Source organism: Limulus polyphemus, unplaced genomic scaffold, assembly GCF_000517525.1.
Source record: "Limulus polyphemus unplaced genomic scaffold, Limulus_polyphemus-2.1.2 Scaffold196, whole genome shotgun sequence".
Lineage (NCBI taxonomy): Eukaryota > Metazoa > Arthropoda > Merostomata > Xiphosura > Limulidae > Limulus > Limulus polyphemus.
Genome location: NW_013665806.1, coordinates 365,222 through 375,957, shown reverse-complemented (window position 1 = coordinate 375,957; position 10,736 = coordinate 365,222). Strand labels below are relative to the sequence as shown.

At 29.9% G+C, this 10,736-nt stretch overlaps 1 protein-coding gene across 3 annotated transcripts in view; it reads right to left on the bottom strand.

Moving 5' to 3' along the window:
- Window positions 1-1,563: 1,563 nt before the first annotated feature.
- The window catches only part of LOC106478282 (methyltransferase-like protein 13), a 42,327-nt gene continuing 33,154 nt past the window's right edge, over window positions 1,564-10,736 (bottom strand). For all 3 annotated transcript variants that reach the window (XM_022381860.1, XM_013938813.2, XM_022381859.1), the window contains 3 exons: window positions 8,641-8,776; window positions 4,164-4,292; window positions 1,564-2,347 (listed from right to left, as the gene is read on the bottom strand). In XM_022381860.1, coding sequence (XP_022237568.1) covers window positions 2,073-2,347; window positions 4,164-4,292; window positions 8,641-8,776 — 540 coding nt within the window. In that variant the 3' untranslated portion in view covers window positions 1,564-2,072. The remainder of the gene's footprint in view (window positions 2,348-4,163; window positions 4,293-8,640; window positions 8,777-10,736) is intronic.

The window sequence follows — 10,736 nt, the reverse complement described above, 5'->3', positions numbered from 1 at the left end:
AAAAGTGGATCATGATTTTGTGGCCATCAGATTCACTGTCCAACAAGCAAACCACTAGGCCATGCCTGGCCCAAAAATAAAGCAAAATGCTGTGGGAAAATAGATTAAATTGGTTTACCTTTTTATATTTTCAAATGTTTTTCTTTTAAACTTAATATATTCATTAAATATTTAATAGTTGTCTTTTCTAGAGTAACAGAAGTGTTGTCTTGTTTACACCCTTTAAGATAGTAATGAAAAATACTGATAAATGTTGTACTTATAGGTTTCTGTTTATTTAAATAGATAAGAAAAAAAATTTAAAAAGACACACCAGGAGAATGTGTTGTTAAGGCAACTGAAACCTATTTTCTACTGATCGCACTTTTTTTGTATGACATAAATGTTATTTTTTCTACTGCATAACGAGTAATGATGATTTTCTGCTTAAAGACGTCAATGCCAAAGATTAAGTATAATGAGAAGACCTCCTATCCATATCTGAATGGACTCGACATGGCCAGGTGGTTAGGGGTTCGACTCGCAATCTGCGGGTTCAAATTCCCGCCCTTTCAGCTGTGGGGGTGTTATAATGTGACGGTCAATCCCACTATTCATTGATAAAAGAGTCGCCCAAGAGTTGGGGGGTGGGTGGTGATGACTAGCTGCCTTCCCTCTAGGCTTACACTGCTAAATTAGGGATAGCTAGTGCAGATAGCCCTTGTGTAGCTTTGCGCGAAATTCGAAACAAACAAACAAACCGTATCTGAATGTGTAAAATTTTGTTTTGCCATTTAACCAAAAGCTTCAAAAATCTGTGTTATACTTCTACAAAACAATGCCAATCATTGTACATTAGCATTTCTTCCCTGTGGTTTCTTGTGCCTGTCTCCAAAGATTCATTATCTTACCATCAATTATGATAGTAGAGGGTACAATACCTATCAAACAATTGTATAATTATTTTGCATAACATTTGCAAGTTCAGATTCATTGTTGTGAAAAAGCCGTAATGATGAAAATGAATTGTAAGTCTTTTTCGTCAAATAAATGAGGCAAACACAAGTGGAAAAAAATTACCTGAAAGAGTCCTTCAAATGTATGTAAAGCAATTGTTGTGTTTGATTATAACAATATGTTAATGACAACAAATTCAATGTGATGGGTTTTTGTTTCTTTGTCAAAGAAGCTTGGAAGGTTTAACATACTCAGTTTACCTTACATTAAAAGCAATGAAAATGTTTGCACAAAACTCAAGTTAATCAGGATTGACAAGTGTTATGTATTACAATTTCGAATGGTCTGAAACCGAGCTAAATGAAAATTTCGTAGTTAAATAAATGCCGATGTATCTTCAATTTATGATATTTGTCAACAAGATTGATACACACAGTTTTCTTTGTTTTATATAAATGCTTCAATACACAAACAATAATACAATTTACATGTATTACATGTATTGCTGATTCGTACACTCGAGAATCTTCTACAACTTTAGAGAATAGGCGGGAGTTTCGCAATACATATTTAACAGTATAAGTTATGTACATTTCTTAATACAAATTAAATTTAAACAAACATCGATATTAAAATAAATGTATAATAATAAATCCGTCACACAGGTTATCTATACATTATCTACATAACAAACTAGATAAGCATAATATTTAGAACCAAAATGTTATTCATGAAACCAAAGAAAACAATTGAAACCTAGAAGTGAGCTATAGGTCATTTCATATATTTGGCACTTCTTAATTTTAATGTTTTAAGTATTGTTGTACGTTTTTATGGGATAAGTTATTTTTCTCTTTTAGATTCAAAGCAGATATCAGGTGTTCAAAAATAATTATACAGTATACAATTTAAGTCATCTTTAAACACCCTTTTTACTGCAATATTAATAATAGAATTAAATTGATGTTACTACAAGTGAATTTCATTTTTCTATTAAAAAAATTTTGGAAATAGACATTCCCTCAAAGATAAGAACATGTCAACCTATTGTATTATCAGTTTTTACAGAATAAACCTACATGTCAAATATTAACAATAATTACAACAGAAAAATGAAATGAAGCTCATGCAAGAAGCTACCGAACTATGTTTATTTCATTCATCAGTTTTGTAATATCTACAAGATCTTCTTCATTTTTTTCCTTTTTTAGAGTTTTCATGAGTTTGCAGAGTTTTTGTTTAACAGTATTGTCTCTTATTTTGAAATCTCTGGAAAGGAACACATAAATTATTTCATTCACTTCATCTGGAATTTTCTTGCTATAGACAGACTGGAACACCGAATTCAGCACAGAAAGGACCTTCTTCTTGAAATATTCATTGCGGCACACTAAGTTGAACATGGCTAAACCTGAAACCATAAAATACAAAGGAAACACGTAATGCAAAAAAGAATCAAATAATGTGAAAATCCTAACCTTGCAATTAATGCACAAAGTCTTAAGAATATACATCAATAAAAACACAGGCTTTAAGATATACAAAAATGTGTTTATGGTCCAAGCCAAAAAAAAAATTTTTTAAATGCATTACAAAGTGTATATCATTTGTAATAATAATAATTTCAACTCACCTATCAGAAGCATACATTAGTACATTCACTGTACTTCTTTGATAGAACTCTATGCTTAAGGTCAATAACGTTTTTAAAACACTTGTAAACATTACTTTAGGACATTTATACCATTTATTTCTGTTAATGGCCTGTTCCTTTGAAAAATTAACCCTACTTTACACATTGTAACTTACAGGTAACAAATCTACCTTTGTTACTTAATACACATACAGATGCTTCATTTCTGTAGTTGAATGCTCTTACTTCCAGGTAATAGTCAAAATAAATCATGGAAATATTTTTATTGATTCCTTAATTGAAGAGTGTTACTTCTAGGTAATGCAACCATTTATAACTGACCAAACTATATTTCACAAAAACATGTTTTGTGAATTATAGATCTATTTAAGTAAGAAAAATTTTTTTCCACTGTATTTTCATAATTCATGTAATAGAGGGTTAACCCTTAGGTACAACAAATAAACTCACCAAATATTCTTAAAATCATAATATTGTATGTAATTAAAACATATTAATAAACTTTTTAGCTTTCTTCTCATTAAAAGATAAAAAAAAAACCTGCAAAATACCTATACATTAAATTTTCTTTAATTGCACTTTCATAATGATGTTCACAAATGCAAATTTTTTATGAGTGAGTAAATGAGCACATACATTTATATCCAAACTCACAAACAGTTAAAGGTCACTTTTGAAGCTTGAATTACCACAGGAAGGAGAAATTAAAAAGATTCAATGACACAGAAGATTGAAATTAGCTCTACTGTTTTGTCATTTTTTGTTTTTATTTGTGGAACATATTTTATACTGTTGGTATTGAAGTTTCATGAAGTGATGCATTTGAAATTGCACTCTTCAACTGAACTGCATTTCACAAAATAAATAGAAGTTCCAAATTTCTCGTATTACACACTTTACTACAAAAGGTATGCACACACATACGGTTTGTGCAAAAATATAAAAACATTTGCCCCAAAACACGAAATAATGCATCAGAGCTTATTGAGCCTTTAGGCCAGCACTAATTAGGTATAAGAAAATGTGGTTCACCCTATAATGGAATCATTTACACCCCTGAAAAATTGGAACCAATCATTATGGGTTTTTGTCTCTTTGAGCTAAATCCACATAAACATATGTCCATTAAACAGAGAGAGAAACCAAAGCAGAGGTGAATGGTGACTTTTCTGACCAAATTGACCTTTCCCCTACCTGTTCCTGAGGTACATTGCTCCATTGAATACATAAATCTAGTTTACTATTGACCGACTATTCTAGACATTGTCCTTCAAATAGAATATTACCACTCAACTGCAATGACAACATTATTTGTAGTTGTAATAAAATAAAAAAACTAATTGGTTTTATTTAGTTCAGGACAAAGCTCATAACCTTTGTTTCTCTTTAGATTACTCTCTCTTAGTTAACAATATTTTTTTTTTTTTGCTTTCTTGCCCATAAAATTTTAGTGCTTATAGACAGCTAAATAGATTTCAAGAAGCAATGAAAGTTTAAAATATTTTTTATATTATAGTTTCCTAATTGAACATTTCCCACATACCTATATTTATATATATATATAAAAACTCACCTGAAGGGCCTACAATGGTAGATATCTTTTGAAGAATATCTGGTGTAACAAAACTAGCAGGTGGGCAATTCAACCCCTCACTAGTATCTTTACTGTCAACATCTAGGAGAATGGCATCATAGTGTTTTCCTGTATTCAAAATCATGTAGTCTGTGAATTTATGAAACTTCCACCATCAATAAACACGTTGTAGTTTTATAACAAAACTGTATAACAAATGGTTTATAATTTGTATTTTTTAAAACCTTGTAACTGTTATAATGAAAATTATTCCTGAACAAAAAATCTGTTTAATAGACGTAACATAGCAATGTTCTATTTTAAGATACTATGAATCTTGAATTAAAGACTTACCCTATTTTACATATCAATATTGTTGCATAGTCTTATTACACTTGAGATATCTGCAGGATCTTGGTTTTAAAGTTCAAAGCAAATTGACATAAGAATAACGTATAATTAAGGGAAAGTTATCTGTGATAAATGCCGGGCTTTCCCAGTCACAGATATTTTGATAGGTTCATCTTTATAATACATACAGATTTGTATTTGTATTTTGTTTATTAATTAGACAAGCTAAAAGTAGCATACTTTTATTTCTATTTCATGATCATTGACTTTGATCTCTGCATGTGATACGGCATACATCACTATTCTCATTTTACAATAAAATTTGGAAAACTGTAATCTCCTTATAATTATGAAGAAATTTTTTACTAAAGTTTTGTTGCATCACTGATAATAGTGTTAGTTAATAACTCCATCCAATCCCATGGACTTCATTAATAATTTATTTAGATCTAGCTTCAGAAAAGTCATTCAGTTGAACTCTGTGTTCAACTGATACAATGTATAAAGAAACAAGTATGTATGTTTAAACCCCACTATTCTAAGAGATAATTTTTTATATTAATATATTGAAAAGTAACTTGTTCTTTTTGTTCACCTGAACAATATGCACACAATGAGTCAACAGATAGGTCAAAGACATCCTCAGTTTTGAATTGTCGACCAGAGGAAGGTAAAGCAGTTGGCAGCACCCATTTCCCAAAGTGGCTACACTTAAACAAATAGCAAAATTGACCCTTTACCTTATAAAACATCCAAAAGATAATAGTAATACATTTTGAATCTGAAACCCTCAAGATTTCTAGGCTGATACATTAACCACCTGGCTATGCTTGGGCCAAAAGAGTTAATTATAGACAAAAACAATCTAATCAGCTAGAATGTTTGTTGCGAGTTCTTTAAGGTCTGCATATTTTGATGCCTTATGATGCTTTTGAGATACATATTTATATTCTGGTATTACTATAAATTTTCTGATATAAAAACTAGAAAAAGTTGGAAATTTCTTTCAGATCCATGAAATTATAAATGATAAAAGTGATAATCATAAGTTTCAGTTTATTGAATTAGTTTGAGTACTTCAGTTTTGGTTGCTAGTCTGTACTTTCAGCAAAGTTCCCCAATTTATTTTCTATCACAACCAAAACAGTTCTTATTCTAGTCTCTTCTGTTTGATTTTGATGGCCAGAACAATTCCAACAATAAACCAACAACAATACAACATGAACATAGTTTCTTCCACATGTATTATACATTGTTGGTAAGGCTACTTTATCACATAAATAAACTGATTTGTTCTAGATCATTAACCTACCTTTACATGGCATTCAAATATTTATGTTCACAACTTAATTTTTGAAAAATTCCTGTTTAAAAATGCTAGCCTTATCCGAAGAATACCACAACCTATTTATTACCTGTAGTAGCTTTTTTTTACTTTAAACAAATAAGATTATAACAACTTATCCTTTTTTTGCTTGTATGTAAATTTACATTATTTAGTCAGGGTTTTGCTTAATATTCATCCTTAATGACTAACAGAAGTGGACCTGTTGCTACAACTCCCATGGATACAGGTTGTCATGTTACTAATCATTACCAACCTAGTGCATTTAAAGGGAGCAAATAATTTTTAATTTGGTAATCAATATTTTTTCACTAAAACTATAGTTTTCTGCCAAAAGTTAAATTGAGAAATATTAGAAAATGATGATGACATATTCAATGTCAATAACACAACAGTTGAAAATGTAGATTTTTAGAAGTAATGCATCACCTGGTTGTATTGTTGTTTTTACAGTGATTTTATTAGCATTAGGAGCTTCTGATTTTCATCTAATCAGAAAATACCCCCCAATACAAAAAAAAACAATGGTATATATATATCTAATAAACACCAGAAAACCTGGAAAAATTTATACAATTTGTATTAACTTCACCCCTTTTGCAGTGCAGTTAGTTACATAATGTCCCTCCTTACTTACTTGTATGTTGAATACTTTAAATGCACCAAAGATAAAAGCCCTAAAGATAACAATTTTAGGGCTATAGACATAAAAGTTGAATATAATGAAAAATAAACAGAGAAAAATTAAATTAATAAACATCAGAAAGCACAATCTCTAGATATTCGATATACCACTATGAATGCACTTAATGTTCAGGTGTTAGGCAGTAGGCATTGAAAAACAAATTTTATCTAATGACATCTTGAGCGACTGCTCTTTGTCAGGCTTATAATAATAGGATAATACCACTTAAAACACAATAAAATTCTAGTACAGATTTTGGAATGGATAAGCCACTTTTATGTTCTTAAACAAAATGTTTCTTCTTTTATGGCATTCGTCTACAATTATTGTGCAGATTTCAGTTTTTTTGAAAATATTATCATTTCCACTGTAATACCAAACTTAAGAAGTTTTTCATATAACTACTAAACTATAAGTTAAGCTTGTGCATTGTTGACTGTTTAGAAACAATGAAAATTTTTTCATTTATTAGTTACCTGTTTCAAAGGTACTGTATACACTTTTTCAGATGTGTTCTTCTAACAAGCTTAAAATTTGTATTAAAAATCATGACAACTGTGGATGTTTTTCTTTTAATTATTCCATACAATTTAGTATTGTTTTAAATGTTCATAAGCATGTTAATGAAAATGTTCAAGCTTAAAATTTTGTATTTATAAACTATATTTTAACAGGGTACTTCACACTTTAAGTTTCATTTTACATTCATACATCCACATGTAAATAACATTAAAACAAGATTACCTTGGTTGGCTACAAAGCATTTGAGTAATGGCATGGATGTAGATACAACACTTAAGGCTCCAACATTGTCATAAACACTCTCATAAACATGTAAAGCAATACTAAGTTGTGTGGAATAATTTTAAGATGGTACTTCAGCCTGTGTCCTTTTTTACATTAAACCAAGTGAATCAGTAATAATGACTTATTTTATTCATTAGGCAAATGCATATTTAGCCAAAGTATATTTTTCAAGTAGCTTAAATTTAAAGTCAAACAACATAAAAATTTAAACATCAATTTATTTTGTAAAACACAAACGTTTAATAATTGCAAACTTTTAGGGAATGAATAAGAAGAAAAATAACAAATTTGTTTATCTGTTTATGCCAAAGTTATTATGACTATCTGTCACTGTACCTCTCAGCTATTGACCAACTAATAGTGGGATTTACCATTACATTATAATGGCTCCACAACTCAAAGGATGAGCATGTTTGGTAATGAGGTTCAATCTTGTTGCTTTTGGAGATAAGAATCCAGGGCTTTTTTTTTAAAGAGGATGCTTGAAACATTTTTTACATTGCATTAAATAACAAACACTTGTAACATGAACCAGTAGGTCTTGTTATACCGGTCTTAGAAATGCAATGCTGTTATTTTTTGTTTTATTTAAAATTTCTTGTGTATATAATGCAGAACTCTGCATAAATGTAACCACCAGCCACTCATCACTAAAATGCCATTTGCCTGGCACTTTTGAATTAATTTAAAGAAGTAAATATACAGCTGACGAGGCAGTGAGGCAATTCAAAAGCACAATCAGTGCACAAGAGTGAGTTAGGTCATATATATGATATACTTGTGGGGATAGGCCCTTAAAAATGGAGAATACAATAGGTAAGTAAAAAAAAAAGTACCTAATTAAAAAAAAAATTCCATGGATTTCCACAATCCTACAATAAAATACCAATTTTTCCAGGATATTTCAGGACAACATTTTGTCAAAGTAGTTTTCTAGGAGTTTCCAGGTTTTTTAAGCATCCGTGCAAACTCTGTATAAACTTTGTACAAATTTTACACAGTGTCAAATATCTTCATTTCCAGAAACCAAAAAAATTATGATAAAACTTTGCAGAAATTTTCTATTCATATATTTCATACATTGCCTGGTATAATTTCCAGAAGTGAACTGAATCAACTAATGATGATAACTTTGTTGGGAGCTTTTTCTACCAGATAAAAGAGGCAATTGTGACAAATAATAAAACAAGACAAAGAAAATGGAAAGATTTTGTTATTTTCTTAAAATTGTTCTGCTTGGCAACAATGTCATAGTTCCCTTATCTTTAATAAAAAAATCCCTAGTATACCTTCTTCTGCTTTTCTATTAATGATGTCAATTCCATCAGCAACCTCAACAACAAGCCTGTTGTCAATTTTTAGACTGAACCATTCTTTAGCAACAGACACTACAGCTGGATCTAGCTCCACTGAGTCAATGGACACCTGAAAAGGAAAAACAATTCTACATATTGATAAATGTTAAGCATATGGATAAGAAGTATTTTGAGTACTGAAAATGTAGCAAATACACCAGTGTGCTTTAATTTTTAATCAAAATTTCCACTTCTCCAACAGAAGAACATTTTATTTATTTATTAGAGCAAATGTCCATGTGTAAATTTAAGTTATTTAGTTTGTTCTATTTTATTAGAGCCTATGTCCATATTTAGATTTAAGTTATTTTAATTTGTTCTGTTTCATTAGAGCCTATGCCCATATTTAGACTTAAGTCATTTTATTATTCTATTTCATTAGAGCCTATGTCCATATTTAAATTTGTTATTTTAATTTGTTCTATTTCATTAGCGCCTATGTCCATGTGTAGATTTAAGTTATTTTAGTTTGTTCTATTGTACTAGAGCCTATGTTCATGTGTAGATTTAAGTTATTTTAGTTTGTTCTATTTTATTAGAGCCTATGTCCATTGTAGATTTAAGTTATTTTAGTTCGTTCTATTTTATTAGAGCCTATGTCCATGTGTAGATTTAAGTTATTTTAAGTTGTTCTATTGTATTAGAGCCTATGTCCATGTGTAGATTTAAGCTATTTTAGTTTGTTCTATTTTATTAGAGCCTATGTTCATATGTAAATTTAAGTTATTTTAGTTTGTTCTGTTTTATTGGAGTCTATGTCCATATGTAGATTTAAGTTATTTTAGTTTGTTCTATTTTATTAGAGCCTATGTCCATGTGTAGATTTAAGTTATTTTAGTTTGCTCTATTTTATTAGAGCCTATGTCCATATGTAGATTTAAGTTATTTTAGTTTGTTCTATTTCATATCTCAGTGTTGTTGAAAAACTAACAAAAGCAAAGATGACAGACTTGGCATCATATATATTTATAATCTACATTTTACTGACTTTCTAAACAACTGATAGAAATTCTACTCAATTTTAATAAATGTTACTTAGTTCATTTTTCCAAAAAGTTGTTTTGTAACAGATTGAATAAATGTATTTGTTCACACAAAACAGTTAAAATATGTCCATAGGAGAATACTGATAAAAATTAGGTATTTACCCTCTTTAGGTTTTTATACATCTTTAACAGTAAATGCTTTTCCAACTCTCCCAGATATTAAAAGTCAACAATTCAAATTCAAACAAGGGTTTCTATGACATGAGAATATCAATAATTTGAAATAGGAAGGATGGAAATACAAGTTAAGTATCAGAAAGGACCCTAACAAGATAATCATTAAAACTGATCAAAAATAACAAAGATGCAAAACACTTTCAAAGAAAAGGAAGGTATCTGTATGAAGAATTTACTTAACGAAAGGAGATGCAGGGCCATATCACAATTGATGGCACTCTATGAAAGATGGAAATTTTGCACTCCTCCTCAAAAAAATCTAATCTATCCTTCCCTTTAAAGACCCTATAGGTCTGTGCTCTGTGCAGGTGCACTACTTGCACTATGGTTGGGTACAGCACTGAGAACACAAAAGAATTCTGTGCAGTAACACGTGTTAATAACTGGTCATTCAACATCATGATTAAGACAGTTTCTGCAACACCCTCAGGTCACCAGTAACTATTTAGTAAGATATCAGGAAGAACTTGTGTATGTAGCTCAATTTTGAGGGTTGCTATGAAACTGACTGTATGAAGTATTATATTATACAACAAACTACTTAACCCTTCCATTACGGGATTTCGCCCAGCTCGTAACCATGAAAGCATCAATGAGAATAATTATACTATGATTTTTGATAATGTATAGACACCTTTACAAAATTTTGCAGGTTATTGGTAAACATTACAAGGTTTTCGTACACAAATATCAGGTTTTTAAATTAAGTATTAAGATTTTCTTGTAAACCTTTTTCTTTCATAATGCCCACTATCCAACATGCAAAGCAATTTTTATATTAAGATTAAAAATACTTTAATGCATGAG